This window comes from Andrena cerasifolii, chromosome 2, assembly GCF_050908995.1.
Source record: "Andrena cerasifolii isolate SP2316 chromosome 2, iyAndCera1_principal, whole genome shotgun sequence".
NCBI lineage: Eukaryota > Metazoa > Arthropoda > Insecta > Hymenoptera > Andrenidae > Andrena > Andrena cerasifolii.
The window spans coordinates 513,463-529,227 of record NC_135119.1 but is presented as its reverse complement, the minus strand read 5'-3'; the positions used below and the strand labels follow the sequence as shown (position 1 = coordinate 529,227).

General features: G+C 36.6%; 1 protein-coding gene across 1 annotated transcript in view; it reads left to right on the top strand.

Annotated features, from left to right (window-relative positions):
* The window catches only part of LOC143378483 (solute carrier organic anion transporter family member 1A2), a 73,076-nt gene that overhangs the window by 9,565 nt on the left and 47,746 nt on the right, over positions 1-15,765 (top strand). Inside the window, exons 2-4 of the mRNA XM_076830258.1 lie at positions 3,963-4,223; positions 13,074-13,283; positions 13,549-13,807. Of these exons, the coding sequence (XP_076686373.1) occupies positions 3,965-4,223; positions 13,074-13,283; positions 13,549-13,807 (728 nt within the window). The 5' untranslated portion in view covers positions 3,963-3,964. The remainder of the gene's footprint in view (positions 1-3,962; positions 4,224-13,073; positions 13,284-13,548; positions 13,808-15,765) is intronic.

Sequence of the window (15,765 nt, the reverse complement as noted above, 5' to 3'; positions counted from 1 at the left end):
GTATACGAATTCCTCGATATACCTGGCTAATAGAGGATACCATAAATACTGTTACTGTAGGGCACACTGTAACATCTGTTTTTACGAAGCTACATTTGGTTGACCTGAAGGTGCTACAAATTATGGAAATGGTTTATAACTCAGTTATAACGACTGTAAAATTTGACAAGGGTACATTAAAAAATGCTCAAATGTTTCCCCGGCAATGCGATGGCAAATGAAATTGCAGTTAACACATTGACTGTTGTGACGATCATAATTATTACTAATTACCGGAAATAATCACCATGTCATTGCTTGTTTTAATATAAAAACTAATATTGATAGAAAATAAATACACATAAGATAAATGATGAAGAGATGTAATGTGCAAGACGTTTTGAAGGAACGGGGTAGTCTTCTGATTCCTCGTGAGGCAGGTAAAATTTTTCATCCACGCTCTTGCGTGGCGCGTTGGAACAAGTGTGGCGCGCCAGAAAGTACCACAGGCCTGCCCGCGCGCAAACGTCGACTCCAGAAGAATTTACATAAAAAACAGTAAAGGTAGTTAGAAAAGGAAAACGGCACTTGAAACCAATAGTTTGGCGTGGCACGTGGATTTCCGACAGCGCGGAAAGTTCTGAAGCGCGCGCCGAACCCGGCAGCCAAGCCTCTGCGAGCCACTACAAGCGGTAGGAAGTGAACGCGATTATTTTAAAGCCAATCAATTAAATATACCTATTTACTTCCAGCTTTGTGGCTTCATTTGTGAATCTTTAGAGAATATGAAAAAAAAATTGTATGCAAAAATAGTGGTTATATCCGGAGTTATAGTACTTCGAAATAGAGCGCCTTTCAAAACTTATATGCATAAAAGCAGTCGTTGTAGTCGCTTGAAATAGATTAATAAACGATTAATAGATTAAACTTTATTAACCAAAATCATGATGTTATTTATTCTCATTTGCCACCTAGTAAATTATGTCTTTACCTACCTATCGTAGTATCTACCAAATAACAGTTAACAATAACAATTAACAATCACAAATAACAGAAACAATTAACAGTACCAAGTAATGGTAATAATTAACAGTAACAATTAAGTTACTTTCCAAAAACACACCCGTTTAAGATTTATAAAGAAAGCTCCACTTTCCTTCAAACTCTAGATAGTGCTATTTGAAAGTTTGCAATTAATATAATTTGTGGGTTTCTCTTTAAAAAATCCCAAATATCGCGCTGCTTTGTAGGCCGTCAAGGTAGGGTGACCCCTTAAGAAAGGGTGAAAAATGATTTGCGCAGCGTTTGGTTTCCTCAAACGGTTCTTGTTCTTGACATCAGCAAGCTACTGCTAGTATATTTTCAGAAACACCTGATATAAAACGGCCTATACCCTTCGCGTAGGGACCGGGGAACAGGTACTTTGCGCGCGCGGGTTCTCGCCTGCGCCGCAGTCCTCCCTTCAAATTACAAAGGGATCTCTTATCGCTCGAGTCTATACACGCGCTCGAATATCAAAACAGAAAGACGCGCGATGATTCGGTGCAAGAAGAGGTAGAAACTGCAAGGAATGCAGCTCAGATTGGTTATAATATAATCTCCTTCGTACGGCTTACATTCTCTAGCAACGCATACCTCAAGCGACCTTTTGTTTTCATATTTCAACGCGTATTTATACTCGAGACTTAAGGGAGCCGTCTTTAATTTAAAGGGAGGACGACGCAGGCGGATTCACGCGCGGTCTGCGGTCTACACTTTCTCTTGCTGTGTCTTGTCTCCGCGAGGCCTATTGATTGCGAATAATAGTTTTTAATTGCAATATTGGTAGCATCTTTTTTGGTAAGCACCACAATTTTTCCCGAATGTCAACCTCCATCCAAGAGTATGTGGCAGTACAACGCCCGCACAAAGAGGAATATTATATAACTATTAGTAAATAAGTCTGAACTATTTACATAACATCAAATTATGCCTAGAAATCTGTTTAATTTTTAATATAAAATAGAAAGTATGCAAAAATAGCGAGAAATGCCGATGCTATGAGTTTATGCGAAATCACATGCACAGCGCACTCCTTCGATTATGTATGAATCTTTATACATGAATCTTTACAGGGCTGTTAGTAAATGCTATCTGCTATCAAATAGTACTATCTAGAGCTTGAAGGAACGTGGAGCTTTCTTTATAAATCTTAAACGGTTGTGTTTTTGGAAAGTAACTTAATTGTTACTGTTAATTATTACCATTACTTGGTACTGTTAATTGTTTCTGTTATTTGTGATTGTTAATTGTTATTTTTAATTGTTATTTTTAATTGTTTCTGTTATTTGTGATTGTTAATTGTTATTTTTAATTGTTATTTTTAATTGTTATTGTTATTGTTAATTGTTATTGTTAACTGTTATTTGGTAGATACTGCGATAGGTAGGTAAAGACATAATTTACTAGGTTACAGATGAAAATAAATAACATCATGATTTTGGTTAATAAAGTTTAATCTATTAATCGTTTATTAATCTATTTCAGACGACTACAACGACTGATGCTATGCTAACAGTGCGCATATGACTTTTGTAAGGCGCTCTATTTGAAGCACTATAACTCCGGATATAACCACTATTTTTTAATACAATTTTTTTTCATATTCCCTAAGGATTGACAAATGAAGCCACAAAGCTGGAAGTAAATAGGTATATTTAATTGATTGGCTTTAAAAAATTCGCGTTCACTTCCTACCGTTTGTAGCAGCTCGCAGAGACTTGACTGCCAGGCTCGGCGGGCGCTTCAGAACTTTCCGCACTGTCGGAAATCCACGTGCCACGCCAAACCATTCGTTTCAAGTGCTGTTATCCTTTTCTAACTACCTTTTCTGCCTCTTATGTAAATTCTTCTGGAGTCGAGGTTTGCGCGCGCGCAGGACCGTGACGATTTCTGTCGCGCGGGCAGGACTGTGGTGCTTTCTGGCGCCCCACACTTTTTCGAACGTGCCACGCAAGAGCGTGGGTGAAAAAATTGATCAGCATCACGCGCAATCATATTACATCTCTTCAATATTTATCTTACATATAACATCATTTGCATACCTATGTGTATTTATTGTCTATCTATATTAGTTTTTATATTAAAACAAGCAATGACATGGTAATTATTTCCGGTAACTAGTAATAATTATGATCGTCACAACAGTCAATGTGTTAACTGCAATTTCATTTGCCATCGCATTGCCGGGGAAACATTTGAACATTTTTTAATGTACCCTTGTCAAATTTTACAGTCGTTATAACTGAGTTATAAACCATTTCCATAATTTGTAGCACCTTCAGGTCAACCAAATGTAGCTTCGTAAAAACAGATGTTACAGTGTGCCCTACAGTAACAGCATTTATGATATCCTCTATTAGCCAGATATATCGAGGAATTCGTATACTTTTCGCGAACTTATATCGCGATCGAGTCTTGCCAATCGTTTCGCAAATCGATAATTTACATGCAACAGGTAGTACGCAATACACTACTGCGGTGGATCGTGGAAAAAAATATGTGGATATAGTCGACGTAGAAATATAGAGCCGGACCGCGCGTAGGGACATCCGTGGAAAGGGCCCGAATGCTACCGCGGGAGCTCTGGCGGAAGGCGCGCGCTCTGATTTGTCGGGGTTTTTTGTTAATATCTCGTTAACGAAGCTTCGGGCAATATTTTCGCTAAGGAAAAAGTTGTGTCAAATCACCTCCTCAGGGTTTTTTCCTCCTTCAAGGAACTCCACCAATTTTGGGACACCCTGTATGCTATAATACACGATTCAAATTTTCCACCTCAAAGTTTCAAATCTCTGCAACTTTATCGCATCGTTGAATTCTCTCATAAATTTTTAGGGATATATTTTCGAAACTTGATCCTTTGAGAAACTATAATAAAAAAGAATCGATTTTGTACTGTCCAAATGGGAATACCCCGTTAAAAGTTTGATTGGTTTGTTCTAAAGAAATGACCATACACCTTCAAGAAGTGGTGAGATCAGAAGTGGAGGGCGGCTTGTCAGGACCAGCCAACCCAATTCCAAGTCAGTCGATAGACTGCGGTTGTGGACAACTGCCATGTCCAAAATTAGCGAAATTTGCCACCCGGCGACTCATTGTCGCGTTATTGTCCTTGATCGGTTTAGGTCAAGCAGCTGCATATACTTATTTTTACATAGCAGGACCCACGATCGGAAGAAAGTTTCAGTTCGATTCTAATATAATGGGTATGTATTCAAATTATTGTAATTACTTAATTATATTTAAATGAGGAAGGTACAATTTATATAATTAATCCCATAAATGCAAATGTTGACTGTATACAATATGAGCAAATAGTGACTCATTTTAGTTGTGAGCGCCGTGTATAGGTACATAGGTGTAGCATCGTTAATATATCTAATGTACTAAATGGATATAATATATTTGCAAGTAATATAAAAATATTTTATCTATGTTGTTACTTGTTCGAAGACAAGCAAAAACGCAAAATTTAGTTAACTTCTAGTGAATGGTCTGGGTTAGGTACGTGTCATAATATGTAAACAGGGTTTGTGGTGCTAAAATCACCCATTTATTGAACTAGGCCAAAAAGTCTCCTCGTTTTTTTTCTCAGCGTAATGTTTGTATTATTTTTTATAAAAAGGTACAAAAAAGTGCGCCAAGTACTAATGATATACAAAAATTATATTACAAATATTATCATTACTATAACAGTATTTTATTTAAATGTTCCAGTGTTTCTTTTGTAAGCTTATTAAAAGTAATAGTTTGTTTACCCTTAAAGTAGTAGTAAACGTTTACCCTTCAGCAAAGAAATAGATTGGAGAGGAAACGATTGAACAAACTATTATGTTTACTATGCCTACAAAAGGAACACAGGGATATTTAAATAAAATACTGTTATAGTAATGATAATAAATAGATTTGATTCTGAATTGTTTTTTCCATATTTTTTTTTTGCTGCAATATCAAACATTGCATTGACCATAGGCACGGAGGATCAAAAGAGTCTTTTTTTGCCAAAGTCGAGCAAAATCACGACATGATCTACCAGCAGCTTGGGTCATTGGTTTGATCGCTGATTTTGGTAATCTCCGCGATTCTCGATTTTATTCTGCGATCTTTAAGTGTTTATAGCTCAGAGCAAAATTAACCGATTTTCATGACATTTTAGGCACGTATATAACTTACTTAAATTTACAAACGGCTATTTTTGAATTTTCGTTAGAGGCTCATAAAAAAAGTTTAAAAAACGACCTTTTCTATTTTTTTTTTTTTGATATTCCGACCAAGTGCATTTTTTTCAAAACGACGAATCACGCCACTTAACAAACTATTCCTTCTAGCTTCTAAAACAAAAACTCAAGTTAACATAACAATGCAATTTCAGGAATGTAAATATTCAGGTCAATAATAAATGTACAATTTAGTTACTAAGACTTTAGTTAAGCCGACCCTGGCTACGCGCATGTTCCCCCTACACTACGGTAGGGATTTCCCGAAAACCCTGCCTGCGTCGTTCATTTCGAACCACTTCGCTCGGCTTTCCATCCCTCTGTCTCACTCTCGTTACGTCTCGCCCTCGTCTTCGGCAAAAAAGAAGCGAGAAGCGATCACGCGGAATCGTATCCCCTGTACGCTAGATGGTGACCGCCGGTCCCAAGACTCCCCACCACGCTGTAGAGCATTCTCGAGATATGCTTCACTAAATGCGGCACTGCTCGTGCTTCATTAAAATCGTCACTGCTCGTCTTCCTTTTGCCACATATAAATGTTCCATACACCAAAATCTTTCTGGAGAAATGCTGTATAAAACGGTGAAAACCGCATCACTATCAGTCCAGTGGTATAGAAGCCTTTGCAGAACAAATATACATACATACATACATACATTTTTTTACTTTTATATATATAGATAAAAGGTAAATTGAGGTTACATCTAACATCTTTTCTAAGAAGAAGACCATCTCTCGCTGCAGAAAGCTGAGATGGTCAAGTTATGATTTTTTTTATTAATTTTAATTTATTATTATTTTATTATTATTTTTGTTTATTTCGTTTATTTATTCACTTTTGTATTCATTTGCCTTGCTAATCGCCAGTAGGTAGGTCACTTTTTCTTTGATGTGTTCTTTACTTGTTTAGCGCAAACAAATTAAATATCAATGAATCTGTAGTTGTATTCACTCATAAATAATTTTACTTTATACTTTGTTAATTTTCCATGAATAATTATGTGAGTGGTCTGTTTCAACGACGAAAACCATTTCTCCCGGCACCTCGGGAGAGGTGGCCAGATGTCATGACTTCATTTTTCAATACGATTTACAGTAAATATTGTCTTAAAGCAAATATCGACCAGTTTTCTGAATCAGCATAAATTTCTGAACATATAGGTGTGTTCTGATAAAATAAGTAATATCTACATTAGTTTTAATAGCCATTTTATATTAGGTCGACCGCCGGGTTTTACTCTACGTGTTGGGAGCATACAATCCATGTATAATCCAGCAACGTTTCACTTCGACAGGGCACGGACTCCGCCCGTCCGGCCCGTCGTCTCAACGAGCGCGGTTACCGAGCCTGGGCACAGCGGGCAACGAGGAGCCGCCGAGTTCCCACCAATATATTATGCCGAAAGTTTTTTATTAATATCTTCGCAACTAAGGCCGACCGCCAAAAAGATTAAAGGGAAATATTGGAAACTTGTTTTTACATTTTCTTTAAAAAAAAGAGAAGATTTTTTGGCCAACGCAAATGAAATAAAAAGATTATTTAATATTCAACACTATAATGTAGCGACCAACATGACGTTATGAAAAAACAAACAGTAATTATTTTGCATCTGAAATCTAGAGCTGACGCTTCTTGCAGACTTTGGCATGGCATGTTACTTTTAAATATTTTCCAAACCTAAATTCTATTTAATTTTCAAATTCTCCAGATTATTCATCAACATACCTAACTACTTTTAAGCCATAAAAATTGAAACGAATCATTATATCGAGGAGATCGCAATTTGTTCCCCACCATTAACTGTACTATCCGAAAATGCTGGTTAACCTTATGAGATAGTACATTAATAGAGTATACAAAAATCTTCAAACATAATTCTTTCCAGTTCTGAAGGCATGAACATATGAAAGTTGTATTTATCGCGTTGTGCCCTCTCGTGTCTTAACCATCGTAGTGCCTTTTTCCCGACGCGTTATGTCACCTACAACGCTTGAATGATGCTCACTCCATGAATACATTCGATTTTAGATAAAACACTGCCACTATCGACATGTACGTAGGTACTAAAATTTTTGTAACCATAACTTAAAATGAGTTGGAAGGAAGGTAAATGTTTGTAATTAATGATATTCACATGATGCCATTAAAACCACTACTACCACCAATTTTATTTTATTTTTCTTAGGCCTCCCTCTCGTGTATCATATCTTTAAATTAATAAGTGGTTTAAATTATATTCTGCATTTCTCCAAAAATTACTTTATCTGTAAGATATTTAAAATTTACTGAGGTAAAACTTTTTATGCCTCGAATGGCAACTTTGAATATTCGAATGAGTGCTCCATCGCTTAAAATTAAGTTTGGTTGCAAGTACAAAAATAAATGTCAGCCAAATTTTAGTGTCTTCTAACATATTTCGAAGAGAAAGAAATGGGTGCCAGACAGTTCAATAGTATATATATATATATATATATATATATATATATATATATATATATATTGCTCACTTTCGTGTTACAATTTTAACGCTCGTACATTCTTTCCATTTCATTCCTGTGATTGTGTCCGAGTTACTTAGTGCTAACCTTTTCATGTATCCTACTGTGTTGTAACAATTTGTTTTTATTTACAAGTGTTTTCTAATCTATTCAATGTTGCAGAATATTCTTTTATCACATTTTCTGTTCTTATTACCTCTTTCCAATTCCTGCCACATTCTCCACTTACTTCACATGCTTCAATCACATGTTTCACTGTTTCCTCCTCTTTTTTACAAAGCCTACATACCCTTTCCTCCTTTTTTAAACCAATATTTGCATGCCCTTGTTTCACTGCCCTGTATGAATCTTCTTATCCTTTCTAATTCTCCTCTCCTTTTTTTCTCTTTCTCCCGTAGGTATTTCGGCTTATTTCCTGGTTTCCTTGCCACCTCTCTTAATTCTCTTAGGAACTTTGAATCTTTTACTTCCGCTTATATTTCTTGTTCTTGGGTGTCTTTACTTATCTGCTCAATTTTGGTCCACAACTTCTTCCCTATTTAATCTACTTCTTCATTCTTCATTCGAACATCCTCTACCTTTCAGGAATTTGATTCTCATTCTTTCCCTTTTCGATACTGCATTTCCTCTCATTAGTCTTCTCCCACATTCATACCTTATCGATCCTCCTTTCGAGTCTATTAGCCTCTCTTCAAAATTCATTGCCCTTACTCCCATTTTAATTGCCATGTCATCTCTTCCTGTTCCTTTTAACAGCCAGTACGTTGGTGTTGATCTCTCCAATTTCATTATCCACCTTATGTATTTCGCCTGCAACTTTTCTATTTCCTTATACCTACTCCATCCTCATATTTCTGCTCCATGCGCCACGATGCTTCTAACTAGCGCATCAAACAGTTTCATTCTTCTTTCAAAGTCATCTCTGAATAATCTTTCTCCAATCCCCCATACTTTTCCTAGAATCATATTCGCTTTCCTAACTACCTTCTTCATATGGTGTTTATCCTCGTTGTTCTCTCCCGTTGTATAACCTAAATATTCCAGTTCTCTTACTCTTTCTATTTCTTCTTCATTCCAACGCAATCTTTCCTCTTTTCTTCTTCCTCCTGCTTTCTCTCCTGAATCTCTTTATCATATTCTTCAATCCCTGTGCATTATTTGTCATTAACACAACATCATCCGCGTATGAAATTGTCCATATTGTTACGTTTCGGGTTCGGCATAATAAGGGTTTAATGCAATATAACAGTAACACAACACGAACGGTAACAACAAGAAATATCTAATACAAAGGTAATGTGGTAATCTCGATATGTCTGTTCGCTATCACGTCTGACTCTCGAATTCCCGCTTGACAGGCGATCGATCGGATCGCCTTCTTCTCGCTCGTCTTCTTGTTTCTGTCGCGAGTACCCGCCAGGCCCTGGATTCCAACCATAGGGTGTTCGCAACAATATTTTCCTTCTGCCTATCACGACTCCTCCTTCCTGTTCTTTGCACATTTCTTTTTCCAGGTCCGCAAATAAGACATTGAAAAGTGCCGGGGTTAACGGGCACCCTTGTCGAACACCTTTTCTTGTAATAAACTTTCTTATCAGTTCCTTCTTCACTCTTAAAGTGCATATAGTTCTGTCGTACATTTCCTATATCCTTATTCTTAGTTGCTCGTCTACTCCTTCTTCTTAAAGTCTTTTCCAAATTTCTTCTCTTTTCAATCTATCAAATGCACCTTTTATATCTGCGAAGAACAGCTTCCCTCTTTCTTTTGAGATTTCAATATCTATGGCCATTTTAACTATCGCCATTGCGTCTACTGTTCCTCTCCCTCTCCTGAATCCCATTTGCGTATCATTTAATATCCCATTTTCCATTTGTTCTTCTAATCTTCTCCTTAGACTTTCCGCGTATACCTTATAACCTGTGTCCATCAATGTTATGCGCCTATAGTTCTTAACCATTTCGTTTTCTCCTTTTTTTGAACACCGGACTTACTATTCCTTCTTTCCATTCTTCTGGGAAGTTTCCTTTCTTCCATGTCCTGTTTATCACCTCTGTTAGATTACTTATTATATTTTGGTTTCCATATAGCTAAGCTTTATTATCTATTTTGTCTGCTCCTGCCGCTTTCTTTTTTTTTCAGTCTTCAGATCGCTCTAAGTACCTGTTCATGTTCGATTTCGTTCTCCCAGATCTTAATTATTTTCGCTCTTACCGGTTCTTCTATTAACCTTTTCCCTTCAAATTGTTCCTTAAAATGTTCCAACCATTCCTCGTTACTTATTTTCTCGCTAATTTCGGTTCTCTTCTTTCATCTTTCGTTTACTATTTCCCAGAATTTCTTCTTTGTTCTATCCTTTTGTAGTTCCTCTAATAATCTGTCTCCTGCAGCTATTTTCTTATTTTCTAGTAATAATCTGTAGTTTTTGCTTTCTTCTCCGAATTCTTGTCTTACTATATTGCCTACTCTCCACTCTTTTAGCTTATCCTTCACTTTCTCTCTTGTTAGTTTGCATTCTTTGTTCCACCATTTATTTCTTTTTTCCCTTGTTTTTGTCTTTATTTCCTTTCGCGGTATCGCCTCTTGTATATATTCCTTCAGCACTTTCGATTTCTCTGTTTCTAATGATTCTTCAGTTTTCTTTTCTTATATCTTCCTACCTTTTTCTGACCAGTCTGTATACTTTATCCATTCTCTCCCCTCTTCTTCGTCTTCTATGCTCTCCACCATCTGCACTTCTACCGGCATATGATCTGATTCCGTTTTCTCTCCTACTCTCATTTGTTTTATCCCTTCTCTTCTTAACATATTTGTTATTACGTAGTCTGTAGTCGAACACCCATTTGCTCCTACATATGTTAATTCCCCACCCTTATCTCCTTGTATATTTCCGTTAATTATTTCTAACCCATTTTCGCTTAATTTATTTAATAATACTGCCCTCTCACTGTTCAGTACTTTATCTTTGAATTTTCTCCCTGTCTCTTCTTCTCCTACTGTACCTCCCTCCTTTGCCGTTCTTGCGTTAAAACCTCCTTCTACAATTATTTTACTTATTGGATTTTCTTCTACCATCTCCTGTATTAATTCCCAGTTTTCTTCCCACTTTTCTCTCATGTACGTTGTTGCAATAATCCATTTATCTTGTTCTGTTTCAATGCCTCCTCCTATTAATTCTTACTCTAGTATCTCCTTCTTTTGCTTACTCCATCTAGCGCTTGTCTTTTTTATTCCCATAAGTATACCGCCTTTTGCCCTTCCTTTCTTTTTTCCTTTTCCCGTTCCTATCATTTTACAATCCAAATTTCCTAGGATTTTCTTGTATACATCAATATATTTCTCTTCTACCCACGTTTCTGTCAGTTCAGCTATATCGAAACTTTTTATATATTCCCAGTTGTCTGCATCTAATTTTCCTAATCCAGTTACATTCCAAAATAGTATTTTTAAGCTCCTTTCCCTATCTGTCTTCCTTTTGCTCTGTATCTATTATGATTTCTGCTCTGTATTTGATTATGTCTCCATGGAGTCCTCCCCTTCGAAAAAATTCCTGTGCTTCCATTTTTTTCGTTTTTTCGTTCCACCTATACCACTTATCTTCTACTTTCAGTTTCCAGTACTTTATTTCTACCTTTTTCCCTTACGCTTTCTTCTGTTTTGCTATTCTTACCACCTCTCTTTGAACTTCTCTTTCTGTTCTTGTTCTGTCATTATCTATATACACATCTGTGTCTTTTAGTACCTTCTTTCATTCCAACATTTGTCTTTTATCTCTAATTTCGCCCAAATCATTCACCCCTTTCCCACCCTTCTTGCTAGACAAACTTTCGCTTTAATTCCTATTTTTTCTTCTAAACATTCCTCTATCGTTTTTCTTAAATCTTTTCTTTCTCCTCTTATCTTTAATCCTTGTATCATTATATTATTTTTTCTTTCTTCTCTGTCCATTCTTTCCATCATCGCTGCTATCTTAATACACTGCCAGCTTATATTATCATTATTTCCCAACTTCGTAGTAATTCCCGCTTCTAATCTTTCCTCTGCTCTACCCAGTTTATTTTCAATCACCTGTATCTCTCTTTTCTGTGATCTGGCATCTATTTTACTTTCTAATTCCAACATTTTTGTGTCTATTCGTTGTTTCAAAGCCATCTCCCTTACATCTCTTTCGCTTTTTTCTTTATTTATATCTGCCCTTAATTTCTTCACTTTATCTTTTATTGACTTTTTCTCCGTTGAAATCCCCGTTTGCTAACGCGGTCAGTATTTCTCAATCGCTTTTATCTTTCTATTTTCCCCCATCTTGTGTTTCTCTACATCTATTCTTTCCCTTAAATCACGTACTTGTGCGCTTTGACTTCTCTTGCTCGTTTCAGTACTGTTGTGCTTTCTCTGTCTCTGTCTCTCTGTCTCTGTCTCTCTGTCTCTCTCTCTCTCTCGTCTCTCTCTCTCTGTCTCTCTCTCTCTCTCTCTTTTGAAGCAGTCGCCCAACGTGCTGCTGCAGCTTGGGGTCCTCTCTCTCCCGAGTCTGCTCGCGTTGGTCGGTCTCCCTTCCTTATCTGCGCTCTCTCTCCTTCTCCGCACGGTGTCATCTTTCTCTTCACACTCCCTCTCTCTTCCGCGTCACTATTTACCTTATCCTCCTTCGTCCTCGTTTCTGCTTTCCTTGATTCCGGTTCACTCTGTCTCCGACAGATGACAACACTATCCTTATCCAATCGTTTTGCCTCTATCACTGCTGTCACCTTCCATCAATCCTACACATGGAAATTCCTTCTTCAATACTTCAATCACTCACCACCGCCTTTCTTATCCTCTTTTTCCTTTGTTTCCTCTAGCCGTGTTCCGACTGCCACCTTCTCTTTCCTTTTCTGTTGGTCTTCCTTTTGCAGGTTATGATGCCGCTTCCAATTTGTTATCCGTCTTGTTTTACTCCTGATACTTTTTACGCGGAGACAATACTCCTTACTGTGAAAGCCCTTTCGACTAGCCACCTTCTTATATACATCTTGCAATTATTTGGAATAATAATTCACGAACCTTAAAATTGTGCACAGCTAGATAAAACGTTACCACTTTCTGTACATGCTTGTGGCGCCCTCCCCGACAGTTCAATAGTATCTTCTGTTAAATCAGACGTGGCCCAATAGATCATAAAGTAATTTTTGTGAAATGAGTTCTGCGAATTATTACCTACATTAAACATTGTTGTCATACAAATATGCATATTTACATTAATTCTGTAATTTATAATTCGGTTTCAAATCCATTGTATTAGGGGTTAAAGGCTGGTATTAATAATTTTTATTGTTCCATGTCTAATTAATAATTAAATTTTACAGAATGGGTCCTAGTGGTATCAGATTTGACATCGCCCGTTCTTGGTATAGTGATTGCGTATTGGGGTGATAAGATTCACAGAGTTGCATGGATGGGATCTATAGTACTGTTGCAAGCTTTTTCATATTTTATCTTGATAATTCCTCATTTAACACATTCAACCAAACTCAACAACGATCCTGATAATTCTACACACATGTCATTATATGCAGGTAAGCAAGACTTCAATTTTGTTTAATATACAGAAATATAATCATTCTTCGTAACAATGTTTATTTGATCATAAAATGCCTGCAAAGCTTTTGATTAATTGTTTGCAATATGAATGAACATTATTGTGTCTATTCCTTTTATCTATTCTTTAAAAAGTATGTTTTATAATTATACTTCGTTTTTTTATCACATTCTTTTAAAATTATAATGTGTCTTTCGATACACGTGGAACAATTAATAACTAACCGAACATTTTTATTTCAGACGATAATCGGGAATTATGCATGGCAGCTATGTCTAGAGTCGTTGTAAACGAGGAGGAATCATGTTATATCACGTTCGGTGTTATTATCGCCATGCAAATTATAACTAGTGTGGCTAATATTGCATATTATGCATTGGGTATTTCATACTTAGACGACAATACGAAAAAACAGCACATCGCTGCTTTCATCGGTGTCATCCTCTCAGTGAAAATCATTGGTGTTCTTTTGGGATACATTCTGGTGTGGACTTGTCTTAGGTGAATAACCATATCAAAAGTATAATAATACAAGTATTACAGTTGTAGGCATTCTTGATAACATTATGGGAGTTATTAATGGAACCATATTTATTACCCACTATTTATTTAGTTTTCACATTCTAATAAATAATTTATTACTTTTAAAATTTAAAATTCTTCTCATAAATAGAAAACAATTAACAAAAATTGATTGATATTATAGTAAACTGTAAGTATATTGGACCATCTCAAGTGTTTTAAGTATATTGGCCATACTCAATTGGTCACAAATTAAAATTCACTGCATATAAGATACATACGCAGTGATTATCTCCCTCGCTCCCTCTCTCCCTCTCTCCCTCTCTTTTTGCTCTCTCCATCTCTCCCTCTCTTTCTCTAACTCTAAACAGTCAACCCTGCGACATCCAATAGCTGTAAGACTCAACGTGGTCACCAACCATTACTTACCGTCAAGCAATACTGTTAAATGGCACTCCCCGGTCAAAACATGAAAAAAATATTCCTTGCATGTTTTTATCCTGCAACGTCTCACGAATGACCAGATCAAATTTTAGAAAGAAATTCCGAAGGATATAGATTTTAGAGGCAGTTACGTGAGACCAGCAGTGTGACGGCGTTAAAAGTAGGTGTCTTTTGCAGATAGATTGTGGCGCAGGTATAATAGATAGAAATGTGATTTTTCTTTTAATTAATAATTTAATAACATTTATTCAACAAAAAAATAATTAATTTTTTATAATCGAATAAACACATGGAAAATAAGGCGCACACGGGCAAGTCCCTGTCATTAAGTAGGACGAGCGCGCTTGGCATCAAACTTTAAATACGTTTTTCTCGAAACAATTTCTCGCACATTATCGCTTCTCTAAAAAATGCAATTCTTGCCCGAATCTAAAAATGCATATGGTATTCTATTTCTAATTATTGTCGTTTCTGCACTACCCTCTGTTATGAATTCTCATACACTTAACTTTTTTTACGGACACTTTTGTGCGGAAAAAAAACATTCTTAGGGACCTTATCATTTAAACATATGGCAATCATAGTCTAATTGTTTCTTAACAATGAGAGAGTGTAGCGCGATAACCACGTATTTGTAATTACGGAATTTGTTTGGTTTTTTTAATCTGGATGATCATGTCTGCAGTTATCATGGTGATAGGCCAGGCCTGTTCTTTTTACAACGACGCAGCATGCGATGCATATCAGGGGAAGGGGTGGGGAAAAATGAAATAAATTTTTTATACTCTACATGTATAGCAGAATAAAGTGCAAAACTTTTAAATCCTTATATTGTATACATTTTCTAGAGAAATTCACAACAATCACCTATGTTTTCGTGCGATTTGACCGGGAAGTGCCCTTAATCTCACGCACCCTCGTTCGAGGCCTCACACTGTCTAAGTACCAGTCATAAAACTATCGAAGGCAGGACAGCGTGGGGCTATCCGCCCTTGACTCGACTCGTAATTACGTTGAACCAAATATATACATACATACTATGCTAACTGTAACCTATAGGAGCAATAACGCAAGGATCATAATCACCTTATTATGTAACAGAATTGTTATTTGAAAAGACATATCAATATGTAGAGACAGACTCCACAAATTATAACATATCGGTGGCTTAGTGTATAAATATTGTATGTCCACTTTTAGCATATTCGAGACAAACAAGTTTAAACGTGCAATGGTATATAAGATTCAGGCACATCAATGAACACAAATATTATGTTTGACAAACTTACAAAGTAGATATAAATGTGATTTTTATACAGCATAAATTTTGCGTCTCAACAACATTGCACATTTTTTAGAAACGACGCCCGAAAAGAATTCGCTTTTTCGTGGCAACAGTGCGCGCTGGTGACCGATGAAATACGGCGCTGTACGATTCGGCAGCGCTGGGCGATCGGCTCGACACGCCGGCGAGCAGGGTTGCTGAGAAATGG